Source organism: Podarcis raffonei, chromosome 13 (assembly GCF_027172205.1).
Source record: "Podarcis raffonei isolate rPodRaf1 chromosome 13, rPodRaf1.pri, whole genome shotgun sequence".
Lineage (NCBI taxonomy): Eukaryota > Metazoa > Chordata > Lepidosauria > Squamata > Lacertidae > Podarcis > Podarcis raffonei.
In genome coordinates this window covers 29,980,743-29,995,108 of record NC_070614.1, presented here as the reverse complement: position 1 = coordinate 29,995,108, position 14,366 = coordinate 29,980,743, and the positions used below count along the sequence as shown (strand labels likewise).

The 14,366-nt window shown below is 40.5% G+C and overlaps 3 protein-coding genes across 3 annotated transcripts; all 3 read right to left on the bottom strand.

The window, feature by feature from the left end:
• Window positions 1–1,862: 1,862 nt before the first annotated feature.
• LOC128399811 (olfactory receptor-like protein OLF3) lies at window positions 1,863–2,804 on the bottom strand. Its single transcript, XM_053361581.1, has one exon. It carries the CDS (start codon window positions 2,802–2,804, stop codon window positions 1,863–1,865), a length of 942 nt encoding a protein of 313 aa, XP_053217556.1.
• Window positions 2,805–5,592: 2,788 nt separating this feature from the next.
• Window positions 5,593–6,710, bottom strand: LOC128400497 (olfactory receptor 6F1-like). Its single transcript, XM_053362711.1, has one exon. The coding sequence runs from the start codon at window positions 6,640–6,642 to the stop codon at window positions 5,656–5,658; it is 987 nt and encodes a 328-aa protein (XP_053218686.1). The 5' UTR covers window positions 6,643–6,710; the 3' UTR covers window positions 5,593–5,655.
• A 4,485-nt stretch (window positions 6,711–11,195) lies between these two features.
• LOC128400498 (olfactory receptor 6F1-like) lies at window positions 11,196–12,768 on the bottom strand. The gene has a single exon (XM_053362712.1). It carries the CDS (start codon window positions 12,213–12,215, stop codon window positions 11,253–11,255), a length of 963 nt encoding a protein of 320 aa, XP_053218687.1. The 5' UTR covers window positions 12,216–12,768; the 3' UTR covers window positions 11,196–11,252.
• Window positions 12,769–14,366: the final 1,598 nt, after the last annotated feature.

Genomic DNA, 14,366 nt, shown 5'->3' with positions numbered 1-14,366 from the left:
TGGAACACATTGCACTGCTGCTTTTATACATTCCCCCATGATCACCATTCAAATTGATTGGGCAATAGCCCTGGGTGATCATGGTGCCACCCTGGTGTGAGGGTGAAAGCTCCACCCACACCAGGGTGGGGGGGCGACCAGGGGGGAGGGCCTGCCTGCAACCAGGGCCATCTATTAAGATGATCCCACTTTAAAGACCTGAAAATTGCTGTGCCATAAATCTTATTAAATGAAGGAGAGCTGGAAGAGAGTCCAGAGCCCTTGAAGATAAGGCTGTGGAATGATAGGGGGGCACTGGGGGGGGGGACTGCGCTGAAAATCAATCTACGGATAACAACAAAAAATAAAATGCCTCTTACATATTAATAGACATATGGATTTGTTAAACACGATAGAAAGTCATACACCAGTGATTGTGATGATAGGACAATGGGTTAAGATCAGAATTATTAAACTGGGGGAAAATAACAGAGAAGGAAGCAGGAACAAGTGAAAGAAACTTTCTCCCAACAGCCAGAATGTGGGAAGCCCTCTTAAAAAAATTAATTTGGAATGTATTGGCTTTATTGTTTGTATTATGATGTGGCAAGATTTGATTTGTTATTAATTGGAATGTTATTAATTGAAGATGAATAAAAATTATTTTATATAAAATTAGTCACTCTCTCCTTGATAACTCTGCTAACTTTAGATCTAGCTGGGAAATTATGGGTGATTTGGATCTGTAACGTAATTTTCAGTACTTCACTAATCTACCATTTGCACAATATTTCAGGAAAGTCAAGATCAAGGCAGTGTGTTTATTTACTCGCTCACCCACAGTGCAATCCAACAATCTTCCCCTTAATATTGATGGCTAGTGAGTACTTAGGATACTATGTTGACCCCTGTCAGCAGAGTGACATTGTTATGCTTGAACTACAACTCCCATCCACTCCCACCAGCAATGCCTCTGTGAGAAATGGCAACACATGAATAGTTAGAAAGACAGAGTCAGAGTTTACAGTTGAAAGTTGCAGTGATTTGAACCCAATATAAAGAACAAGTTGGGAGAAGGCAGAGGCAAGAGCAATGCCTGATGTCTGTTTGAATCCAAGGCTGTGGCTATGGGAGAAAAACACCCTTTTGGAGTGGCGATGCTGTGAATCCATCTGTCACAGGCTGTATACATACTGTATATATACAGTATATACAGTGGTACCTCAGGTTAAGTACTTAATTCGTTCCGGAGGTCCGTTCTTAACCTGAAACTGTTCTTAACCTGAAGCACCACTTTAGCCGCCGCACTGCCAGAGCACGATTTCTGTTCTCATCCTGAAGCAAAGTTCTTAACCTGAAGCACTATTTCTGGGTTAGCGGAGTCTGTAACCTGAAGCGTATGTAACCTGAAGGATATGTAACCCGAGGTACCACTTTATATGTAAATAAACCATGTATCATAAAAACACCACATTCTCTACTGTGCCTCATTCCTGAAGGAAACATGAACCCTCGGTGTGTCCCTGGAATCCCTGGAATCTTGCACCACACATTGCTTATGTCAAGTCCGATTTTGGTGAAAGATTTCTGCCTGTATTGCACGTATTGGACTACATGAGCCTTGTGCTTCCTTCCAGCTATACAATTCTATGATTCTATAATATCAACATCATGCTTTCCAATGGGTTCAGATGTTAACATTCAAATGCCAGTCATTGTGTAGACTCATTAAGAGTTGTGCATGTATATGTAAATCAGTCCCCAACCTCCCAAAGGCAAGAGCAGATAGAGCTTATAGTTGACTTTGAACTTGCATCAGTTAAATATCTGATTACCATTGTACATATTTTAATGCTGCTATATAAATTTTTACAAATGGTTCTTTAGCTTTCTGTGGGGACGTTTTTCCTTACTGCTTTAGCCAAAGCTCCTTTGACTTCCTTGTTCCTTAAACTATAGATGATAGGATTAAGCATTGGAGTGACCACAGCATATACGAAAGCCAACATCTTGTCTTGGTTGGGTGAAGTGTTTGTTCTGGGGTTCATATAAGCAAATGCAGCTGTTCCATAGCAGAAGGTGACGACAGTCAGGTGAGAGGAACATGTGGAGAAGGCTCTGTGCCGACCTTCTGAAGAGTGGATGCGTAGGATAGCACGGATTATATACACATAAGAAAGCATTATCAAGATGCAGGGGATGAGTAGCACAATGACCCCTGCCACCATAAGCATGATCTCATTGATAAAGGTCTCAGAGCAAGCTAACTTGATAACACCCAGGACTTCACAAGCAAAGTGGTTGATGATGTTGAAAGTGCAGAAGTGAAGGTGCATGGTGAACCCAGTTTGGACTAGAGCATTGAGGAAGCCACCAATCCAGGAAGCTAGTGCCAACTGAATACACACTGTCCTGTTCATGATGACCTTATAATGCAAGGGATAGCAAACAGCCACATATCTGTCATAAGCCATGGCTGCCAACAGGATAAACTCAATGCTGCCAAAGGTCAAAGAGATACAGAGCTGGGCCATGCATCTGTTGAAGGAGATGGTCTTTGGACTAGTCAGGAAATGAACCAGAAGTTGAGGCACCACACTTGTTGTGTAGCAGATGTCCAGGAAAGAGAGATTGGTCAGGAAGAAGTACATTGGTGTGCTGAGCCGTGGGTCAATACGGATGGCCACAATGATGAGTGTGTTACCTGTCAGGGTGATGAAGTACATGGAGAGAACCACTGTAAAGAGGCACAAATTGGCGGCTCGATCGCTGGAGAATCCCACAAATATGAACTCTTTGATACTGGTCTGGTTGCGTTGTTCCATTATGCAGACAATGTATCTCTGCTGAAGGGAAAAAATCAGAGGAAGTGGGAAGCATGACTTACACTTTGTGGTTTGAGGTGTCACAGTCCCTTTGCTCCTCATCTAAAAATTAATGATGGACACAGACATAACATTTTAGGAGCACTCTAGGTAAATGGAAAGCATTGTCACTGTGATGAAATGCTTGCAACAGTACCAGGAGAGTGTAGGAATGGGGGAGAAATTCATTTTGGTTCAATTCAGTGCACATCTTAATGAAAACAGAGTTGAACTCATCTAATTTACGGTTCCCAGGACAACTTGTAAAAAGAAACACAGCTATCCTTCAAACACATCCCTGAATTTTGTAATGTAGTCCTACATTCAACTTTTTTAAAAAACAATGTATATGTCAGGGAAAACCATGCATAATTTAAAGCAAATAACACAAAAGACCATAACAGAGAAAATGCTTCTGAAATGTTTAAATTAGACAAAATGCCAATTTTAGGAGAAATTAGAACAAAAATGCTATTTTGGGGGGATACTTCCCACCCCCACCCCCCAAAAAAGAAATGAAAACTATTATGGAAATGTGGTGAGTTTAATTTCATTTTGAGAAAATTAGACATTCAGATTGATAGATTTGGTCATGCCTGATGAAGAGTTAATAATTGCAGGAGGGACCATTTGCTTTTCATACGCTGCTAAATGGACAGCCCAGCAAGTTTCTCCAGTCTTATTGCCCATGATTAGAGTGTTTACAAACATGCTAATTTTAGATCAATAGCCAAAATACAAATGGAATAGCTGTAAACAACACAGTAAGGAATCTTTAAAAACTAACAAGAAAGAGAGAGAGAATGGTGCATCTATTTAATGATTAGTGTTATATGACAAGGGGGAAGTCTGTATGATGCCTGAGTCCCTTCCCATTTACTGGGTCCTGTGCTAAGTAAGGGTTAAAAACTGATGGGAGATTCCATTACTAACTGGGCAATGGTAAGGTAATGGCCATAGCTTGCCATTTAACCACCTTCATCAGCAACTCTTTCTCTAGACAATGATTGTGAATCACCATCTTTTACATTTTTGTATGTGCTGTAAGCCACCCAGAGTGGCTGGGGAAACCCTGCCAGATGGACAGGGTATAAATATTATTATTATTATTATTATTATTATTATTATTATTATTATTAAAACATCACAGTCTTTGCTGTTCCTCATTCCAAGGGAAGCAGACCCTTGTTAAGCCCCTTGTACCCTTGGAGTCTCTCACCTATCAGAGCCTGGGCTTGGGTGTAACAATAGAATGGACAAGGATGAGGAAAGGTGGATGTAAATATCAAAGGATCATTTCAGTAAAAACAAACACACACATGAAATGAACTGTAGTCCACAAAGGTTTATAACATAGGTAACTGGCTCAACTAATAATGGATACATTCATGAAAACTAAACCAATACCAACAGATGATTCAGCCAAGCTACATGAAGTGGGGGGCGGGGAGGGGGAAGCATTACTGTGTCTGACCATTTTAGGAATAATGTTCTTTGCTTGCCGACGCTGTCAGCCACCTCAGGTTACCTCCTTCTGAATTGCCAAAAAGTGCAACATGGGGGGGGGGGGAGAGAGAACTTTATTCCTGAAATTGCTGCTGTGAGGAACTACTAAGCATATAGGTGCATATAAACCTAGATGTGGAACAGGAACTATGAATGAATGAATGAATGAATGAATGAATCTTTATTTGCGCCAGCCATTGACTATAGCAATAAAACAACAATACGATATACAAAAAATAGAAATAAAAAGTCAATTATATAAAATACATTTTAGAGTTTTGAATCAATAGCCGAATAGTGAATCTTATTCTGATTGCCCATCTAAAAACCTTGCATCCTTTGCTGTCACCTGCTCATCTTGATCTGAGAAAGGACACTGTGGCAGTGGTTGGGCGACCTGGAATGGACAATAAATGAGGGGTGAGAAACTACTAAGCATATAGGTACACATAAACCTAGATGTGGAACAGGAACTATTATTATTATTGTTATTTTTAAAAAAACAAAACATAAGAATAAAGTTTCACTGGATAACCCCCATCTCTATCCCCACTCCTTACCTCATCTGGTGTGTATTGCTCCAGCAAATGGAAGTCTTGTAAGAAACATGGATTTTCCAAGAAGACACTGTAGACAATTATTGAGTTCAGGTTCAGCCTACAGTTCCAAATCCCCATTGGGCAATTAATCAAGACAACACTTTCTAAAGTTTTGAGCTTAGAGCTTTCATCATCCAAAGCCTTTGAAAATAATTTGAGGCTGTACCAGTCCATCAGTTCATAGGATCACTTGCAATATACGATGTAACCAGGTGATCCTCAACTAAGTCATGCTCAAAGTAAACCCATTGACATCAATGGACTCAACAATACTATTTTGGTTCAATTCAAAATACAGAAAGAAATGAGTGTTAGAAAAGGAAGGGCTTGGGGGTGGGGAGAAAGAGAGGCGGATCAGAGTGGGTAGGACTTTTTCAATTATCCAGTCTCCCTCGTGGAAGGTCGTGCAAGCACCCGAAGCAGTGATAGTTTTGATTCAGATAATAATATTTATTTATTTATTTATTTCATAAAATTTATAGGCTGCTTGATTGTAAAAAACAAACAAACCCTCAAAATATTTAACAAAAGAAAAAAAAGAGAAATTACAACTATACTTTAAAACATACAGAAGTTACAATACTGAAATAGATTTAAATTATATAACAAATATATAATGCACCACAGTACATGTGACAAGAGAAAGGATTTAGAAAATCAAGAGAAAAACACACACAACAGAATCCTCCAGCAGGATGCTCAAGTTTTCACCCTAATTTAAAAACATTATTTTGGATTTTCTGGGGCATTAAGCTACGAGTCAGTCTGCCAACAGACCTCCTAAAAGACTCTTTCACTTCTCTGTTCCTGAGACTGTATATCAGTGGATTGACCAGAGGGGTCAGAATGGTGTAAAAAGCAGAGAAGACTCTGTTTAGCTTTCTCATATTTTCAGTATTGGGCAGGACGTAGACTATGATTAGGGTGCCATAATAAATTGTAACCACGGCAAGGTGAGATGAGCATGTGGAGAAGGCCTTTTTCCTTCCAGTAGCAGATGGGATTCTCAGGATAGTGGTGATGATGAACATATATGATGTCAAAGTCAATAGAAAAGGAGGAAGGATGTAAATGACTGAAAATATGAAACCCATCAATTCAAATTTTTGTGCCTCAGTGCAAGCAATTCTTGCTACTGGGGTAAAGTCACAAAAGAAATGTTCAATTTCATTGGGGCCGCAGAACGTCAACCGTGTCATTGGGTACATCATTATTGACATTGCTAGAAACCCATTAATCCAAGACCCAGCTGCCATGTGAAGGCAGAGCCTGTTGTTCATTAGGGTTGCATAATGCAGGGGCTTACATATTGCTATGTATCTGTCATAAGACATCATAGCTAGGAGACTGCATTCAGTAACGATCAGAGAACTAAAGAAATAGAATTGTGTGATGCAGCCAGGGATGGAAATAGTTCTGTCTGCAGTCAGGGAACTGACAAGGACCTTGGGCAAGATGGTTGAACTATAGAAGGTCTCCAAGCAAGACAGGTTAGCAAGGAAAAAGTACATAGGAGTGTGGAGGTTGTGGTTTGTCACAACTAATCCAACAATGAGGATATTTCCAGTCATTGTAAGGATGTATATAGTTAGAAACAAGATGAAGAGGACAATCTGTAGGTCTTGAAAATCCCCAAATCCCTGGAGAATCAATTCTGTGATGATGGTTTGATTTCTCCCTTCTGCCATTGCCATCCTTCGTATCTAGGGGGAAATGTAATAAAATTCACTGAATTATTAACCATTATTTACTGCTGCATACGGTACAATGACTATTAAGTATGGCTCTTCTAGGGATTATGTGGGTGATTCTCTTTTGTCATATCTTTCCATATCTTATGTGTAGTTTTTGAGACACAATGATCCGAAGGTTTAGTGTTACACATTTCACAACAGCATTACTCTTGTCAAAAGTCAGTGTATGCTTTTGTAATGGATATATATGCACTCATTATCAAAGTGCAAGTTTAACTTCCATTAATGGTGGCTTTCCTATATGGAGCAATGCAAAAACAAGTGTATGAGAATAACTTGCATTTCTACATCCCACATCATTCCATGATTATTGAGTAGGAACATTGTTTGTTGTCAGTGTTAATAAATGCAAAGAACAAGTAGTTTTGTATTCCAGTTTGAATGAATCAATAAAAACGTTGATACAAAAATAGAAGAGTGGGAAGGGGATGGAAAGGAAGATATCTGTACAACTGCATGTCCAGTCTCTTAAGCTTAAGACCACAATCCTACATGCATTTACCTAAGAGTAAGCCTTATTGAACTCAATAGATCTTACTTCTTAGGAGGTGTTTAGAGGATTGCATTGTAGTTCGTGTAGTTCTGGTGAAGTTCAGAAATTTAATTCAAGGAGTAAAACTAATCTTAGTTGTTTTTCTTTCTAGCAGCCAATGACAGCTGTCCTTAATTGAATATGTGGTGAGTGTATTAGTTTATAGTCTCACCATTATTTGATCTCCCACATCTCATCTTTCTTGAGTTGTGCCCTTGTGACAGATATCAGGTGGCCCAGATAAATGAGTAAATACAAGGTAGGCAATAAAAAGAGAACCAACATATCTAAAGAGAGCCAGAGGCAAACCATAGAACTATAATATCATAGAGTTGGGAATCACCCCAAGGATCATCTTGCACTGATCACCCTGCAATGCAAAAATCACAGCTAGGGAATCCATGACTGATGTCCATTCAACTAATGACCCTCTGGGATCCTCAGGTGAAGAAGCTTCGGGTCTCTGTTTTTGGATGATGTTCAGTTGCATACTGATAAATTCAGTTTGGGCAGTTAAAGTTGATTGGGAGTTATTGTGCAAGAAACCGACACCACCAAAAGATCAGATAAAGAAAGTGAAAGGAAAACATGTGGGATAACATTTGATCAATCAGCTTACTCCCCTGCAAACAAGAAGCAGATTCTCTGGAAACCAGACATGTGGCCTTGGAGCCTTACAAGATCCTGCAGTGAAAACCGGTGGTGGTGTAATGGTCAGAGTGTCAGGCTAGGACCTGGGAGGCCAGGGTTCAAATCCCTCATTGAGCCATAAGCATGTTCTGTTACTTGTCAGCTTGTCATGCAATTGTACAGAAAATAGCCACCATTAGCCCCAGGAATTTGGAGGCTAGTCACACTGCTGGCTTCCCACCTTCTAGGGAAAGGCTATCACTCAGATACAGAGGTCTTGGCCTCTTTTCCTCATTGATTTTGTTTTCCCTCCCCCATGAGCAGTGTTTCTTACCTGTATAGTCCTTTATCTCATTCTGTTGAGTGATATGCTTGAAGTGTAGAATATGGAGCATAGATTGACCTTCTGCTCTGCTTCATGCTCCCTGTATTTATTAATCTCTCTTTCTGGTTCTGATATTTGCATCTTTGAGTTCTGCATAGATTTCATCTGTACATATGAGCCCTTACAGCAAGGAGACATTGTGTTCTGAGGACCAACCCCCATACAACTTCCACTTTTTTCCATGTATCCATCTAATTTAATGTCCCTTGGAGATAAGTGTCTCCTATGTCTCATTTAAAGGAAGAACTAAGTCTCCTGGGGTCACATTCAAATTCATTTTTTACCTTCACAGAATGCAATGTTTGTGATTAGGTACACCCACAGAGCTAAGAAAAAAAAGAGTCATTCCATTACCTGGAGGGGTCACTTCCTGGTTTGCATGGAGAAGCTATTTTCAACGGATCCCGATGACAAAAGCACACAGCTGTATTGAGGCAGCAGCGAGTGTTGAATTTTTGCACCTCTAACAGTTTTGGGATATGACTACTATGCAGCTGCAAACAAGTAGCTCGATGTTGACATCACATGATGTGGCTAGTCCTGGGAAAGGATATTCCAGGCAGTTCACAGGATTTACAGAGCTTTGTTCTGTGTGTAATATGAGACCTTCCTGTTGCGTATGCGAAGGAAGTCTGAGTGACTTGCTCGGAGAGAAATCAGAGTGAACGGACATGTTTTTTGTACAGCTGAACAGTCAGAAATAAACTGTAGAGATGTAAATAGACTTTCTGACTATCTTCTTTCTCTTGCTGGTATGCAAGGAGGGAAGGGGGTGTGCATTTTCCACGCAGGGAAATGTCTCCTATCAAGGTCTTCCTGGACTGCCGGGATGTCGACAGCCAGAGTAGATCACCGGTAAACAAGCCCCGGGAGCCTGGGAGATGGGGCCAGCCTCTCCCGAGGGGGCAAGTTTTCCAACAAGGACAACCTCCCCTATGGTCCCCCTCACCCTATGCTGCTGCTGGATGGTGCCATTCAGCCTGGCAGAAAAAGTGGGGATAATGTTGCCCAACAAGGCTATGTTGTGCGTGTCAGGTTCATACACCCAGGATGCCCACAGCATAGAGGGAGGGGCCCTAACAAACCTAGCTTTATGAACACAGAGAGCAGCCCTGGTGATGAGAGGGATAGAATCCCCTATTTATTAGAATTCACTGGCCCAGATGTATTTTATTTGGTTACAGTGGTACCTTGGTTTAAGAACGTAATCCATTCCAGAAGACTGTTCGAGTTCTGAAATGTTCAAAAACCAAAAACTCAACAGCCAACAGCTAGGCCTCAGAATCTTGCACTCAGTGGAAGCCACATGGCATGTCTGACTTCTCAGGTGTGTTTGAAAACCAAAGCATATACTTCAGGGTTTACGGAGTTCATAAACCAAAATGTTCATCAACGGAGATGTTCAAAAACCAAGGGACAACTGTATTTTGGTTTAATTAGTTTGTTTCAGGGCCTATGGTTTGTGATATTTTAATAAGTATAACATGTTTACACAAAATATTGTGTGTCTCAAAATTTCCTACTGGTGTGATGGCAATTACCTATATCCCACCTTTCAAGATGCAAATTCTACTGAGGCAGTCCAGTTGTGACCAACTCTGGCGTTGCGGCGCTCATCTCGCTTTATTGGCCGAGGGATCTGGTGTACAGCTTCTGGGTTATGTGGCCAGCATGACTAAGCCACTTCTGGCGAACTAGAGCAGCACACAGAAATGCTGTTTACCTTCCCACTGGAGCGGTACCTATTTATCTACTTGCACTTTGAGGTGCTTTCGAACTGCTAGGTTGGCAGGAGCAGGGACCGAGCAGGGAGCTCACCCCATGGCGGGGATTTGAACCGCCGACCTTCTGATCGGCAAGTCCTAGGCTCTGTGGTTTAACTCACAGCGCCACCCACGTCCCTTTCTCAAATTATTCTGCCTAGGGAAAAGCTTGCAAATGAATATTGCTTTCAGTAAAATAAATATTACTATGAAAATTTGGGGGTGATGATAGTCTCAAAGAATAAATTCTATGTTTACTGATGCAAAGGAAATATCTCCAATATTCACACTTGACTTCATGTGGCTAGAAATTGGAGGTTTCCAAGTTGTGAAGGGCATCAGAGTGGTCACAATGTGAAACTGATAAAATACAAACAAACAACAGCAAGCATGCAACTGTTGCATTGCTGAGTACTACCAACAACAACAACAAACCAGTGCTGGCTATTTTCTGAGAAAGAGGAATCAATCAGTGGGATGGGGAGGTAATTTTCACCCCTCCATCCTCCCCTCTGCATGGTCCCTTTGCAGCAGATTTAGAGGGGGTGAAGTGTGCAGTGAAAGGAACAGTAAATCTCTGAAAATCTCCTCCCTCCCCATTCTGTTTTTAAAAACGCTTTCTTTCAGTAGAAAGGTGCAATTGGACACAATAGGGTTGATCTGGAATTATCATTTATTTATTGTTTAGACCATTTATATACCACTTTATATAATAATATATATCCAAGTTCTATAAAGCAAACATAAACAACAAAAATATTTTCAAAACACAAAATAAAATCAATAACACAAATTACTAATAAACACAAACAAATATCAATTTGTTCTCCTGTGGCACACCGCCCCACTCGACAACCCACTTCCAGCTTTCACCTAGAGCCGCAAAACCTCACAGAACACCTCCAAGATTTCACAACAAAGAAGAGTCTTGGAACCAGCTGACATCACAATAAACACTTGTAAGCACTGGGATTGCTTTTATTGGCAGGCAAAAAGGTTCATGGGGCTTCTTCAGGTGGTCCTTAGTTATGTCCCTTTCAGCACTCAATAAACTACAGTGTACACACCTAGCTCCAAGCTACAGCAAGTAGCATTCAGCAGATCATGAATGGTGATAATGAATGACACAAGAAGAACAGTATAATTTCTTCTGTCCCATCACTATATGTGAGATTTAGACAGTATATAAAGGCTTCAGTATCCCTAAGATGAAGTCACCAATTTCTCCCCTAATCCAAAATTAGTGCCTTTGATTCCCTATGATCTTATGCAGCTTTCCAATAGATTTCCTAAGAGACTCTTTCACTTCCTTGTTCCTGAGACTGTATATCAGGGGATTGACCAGAGGTGTTAGGATGGTGTAAAAAACAGAGAAGACTTTGTTTAGCTTTCTCATATTTTCCGTCTTGGGCAACACATAAACTAAGATTAGGGTCCCATAATAAATTGTAACTACAACAAGGTGAGATGAGCAAGTGGAGAAGGCTTTTTGCCTTCCAGTGGCAGATGGGATTCTCAGGATGGTGGTGATGATAAATGTGTATGAGGTCACTGTCAATGAGAAGGGTGGCAAGGTGAAAATGGTTGAGAATATGAAGCTCATCAGTTCTAATGTTTGAGTTTCACTGCAAGCGATACTTGTTATGGGGGTAAAGTCACAGAAGAAATGTTCTATTTCATTGGGACCACAAAATGTCAACCTTGTGATCAGATACGTCATTACTGACATTGATAAAAACCCAGCAATCCAACAGCCAGCTGCCATGAGAACACATTGTTTCTCAGTCATATGGGTTCCATAATGCAGAGGTTTACATATTGCTACATACCTGTCATAAGACATCATAGCTAGGAGACCGCATTCAGTAGCAATCAGAGAAGTAAAGAAATAGAATTGTGTGATGCAGCCAGGGATGGAAATGGCTCTCTCTGCAGTCAGGGAACTGACAAGGACCTTGGGCAAGATAGTTGAACTGTAGAAGGTCTCCAAGCAAGACAGGTTAGCAAGGAAAAAGTACATAGGAGTGTGGAGGTTGTGGTTTGTCACAACTAATCCAACAATGAGGATGTTTCCAGTCATTGTAAGGATGTATATAATTAGAAACAAGATGAAGAGGACAATCTGTAGGTCTTGAAAATCCCCAAATCCCTGGAGAATCAATTCTGTGATGATGGTTTGATTTCTCCCTTCTGCCATTGTCATCCTTTGTATCTAGCAGCAGTGGTTCTTTTTTCCCTTCATTTAATATCAGTGACTTATATTGTCATGTATTGTATGTGCACTTCCTTTCTTCAGTCATGCATTTGGTGTGCATTATCTTTTTTCTCACCTTCATGACAATTATTTCTTAGTTTACATATATCTTATTCTGTTGAGTGATAAACTTAAAATGCTGAATATGGAGAACCTTTTCTTCATCATCATGCTTCCTGTATCTGATAATCTGTCTTATTCTGATACTTTGCTTTTGCTTTCCTGTAAAGTATTGTACTGCTCCTCTCCTGCCTTCATTGCATAAATGGTAGAAGTTTGTCTTCTGCATCCATTTCATTTATACAGATGAAATCTCATGGTAAGAAGACATTATATTCTGAGGACCAATGTCATCTACACCTTCTACTTGTTTTTGTGTATGCAATGTCTAAAGTAATTTCCCCTGGTGGTGTGTGTCTCTTATGTCTCATTTAAATGAGTAACTAAATCACCTGGGGTCATATTCAAAAGTAAAGTTGAAGATTAGATCATTAAAATTTGACAAAATTTGACAAAATAATCCCAGTCTGCACATTTTCTGGCACATTTACCTCCCAATATCCCTTCATTAACAAAGAGTTGGGTTTGCTTGTTAAGCATGCTGGTCTTTAGAAAAGGGATCAGAAGACTAAGATGGAAACTGGAAAAGTTTGCTTGTTGCTCAATGTAACAAAGTGAAAAGGGTTAATGAAATCAGGTGTGTGGTAATTAGTACAGTGGACTATCTAAACTTGTCAGGCAAGTTTATTTATATCTATACTAAAAAAGATTCAAACATAATAGTGCTTGGACATGTGTGATGACATATGCTCACACCTTTTCAGTGGGTTGTCATGTCAAGTAGATGACATTCAGAAAGGCGTGTGTAGAGGGGGACATCTGTCCAAACTGCTGTTCAGAAAGGAAGTTGATATTCTGGGATACTGAAAAGAAGATCTTGTTAGTTCCCTGTTTCCTAATATGGACAAAGATATGACACTACTGTATTTTGTACTTGATTTCTGAATCTGAGGTCTCAAGTAAATGTGATACAAGATAACCACAATTTGATCTCACAACATTCCTCTTTCTTTAAAGAAGGTACAGTAGAAGGTGCTGAACTGAATCAGGACCATACCGCATCAGAAAACAAGCTTAAAACTCCCTTAGTTTCTTTTCCTCAAATAGCCCTGCCCCAGTGCTATCTACTCTGCTGGTAAAATCATGTCAGTTTTCCCATGTTTTCCCCCAGTATGGAAAACAGATGGGTCTCTCTGTATGGTAAAGAACATGAAAATCCTCCAGGTGAAAGGGTTTATTTCCAATTTAACTGCTGATCCAATTTGCCTGATGTCCCAGAGAAAGATTTAGACAATAGATGTTTCTCTGGGACATCAGGCAAATTGGATCAGCAGTTAAATTGGAAATAAACCCTTTAAAGACTTCACTATCTTCCACCAGTAAGCATTAATTTCTACTCTAAACTTAAATAGTTCTTTAGATTCTGGGGCATTATGCCCTCAGTGAGCTTCTCAATAGATTTCCATCAATCATGGATGTTTTCATCACATCTCACTGTTACTTATGCTTCAAAATGAACATGATAAGTTGGATCCTCCTAACAGAGGGGGCCATGTTGTGCTCGGTACTGAAACTCTTCCCTAACCGGCTTGTGGGCAGGCCTTGCCCCGCTCCAAGCCAGTGGTGCCACAGTTATGCCAATGGCTTTTAGACAATCAGAAGTGTGGCAAGGTTAGGGGTTGGGGGGTATTTATTTGGCAGCACGACATAGGGACCTCCTTTTGCTTCGCGCTGCCAAACACCCGCCCACCCACCTGTTAATTAGGTTGTGTTTGACCTTGCTTTGGACTTCATTTGGTTGCCTGTTTTGGAATGCGGGCTGGGTAGGAATTTTTTCCAATGTGGCAGATTGGCTGTGGCCACTTGGTTTTTGCCTACCTCTTAGCAATCGTCACAACTTTGTAAGGTTAGGCGCTTAGGCATTGGTTTAGGGGAATGTGGGGAGGGGAGGTGCAGCCATCACCTGCCCCTCCAATGAGTAGAGTATTCTGTTAAAGGAATCCAGGGGTCTGGATCTTGTCTGAAGCCCGGAGAGGGGGT

What these genes read in the sequence shown, in the direction of transcription:
- LOC128399811 (XM_053361581.1), bottom strand. Translation starts at nt 2,804, where the DNA reads ATGGAACAACGCAACCAGACCAGTATCAAAGAGTTCATATTTGTGGGA.
- LOC128400497 (XM_053362711.1), bottom strand. Translation starts at nt 6,642, where the DNA reads ATGGCAATGGCAGAAGGGAGAAATCAAACCATCATCACAGAATTGATT.
- LOC128400498 (XM_053362712.1), bottom strand. Translation starts at nt 12,215, where the DNA reads ATGACAATGGCAGAAGGGAGAAATCAAACCATCATCACAGAATTGATT.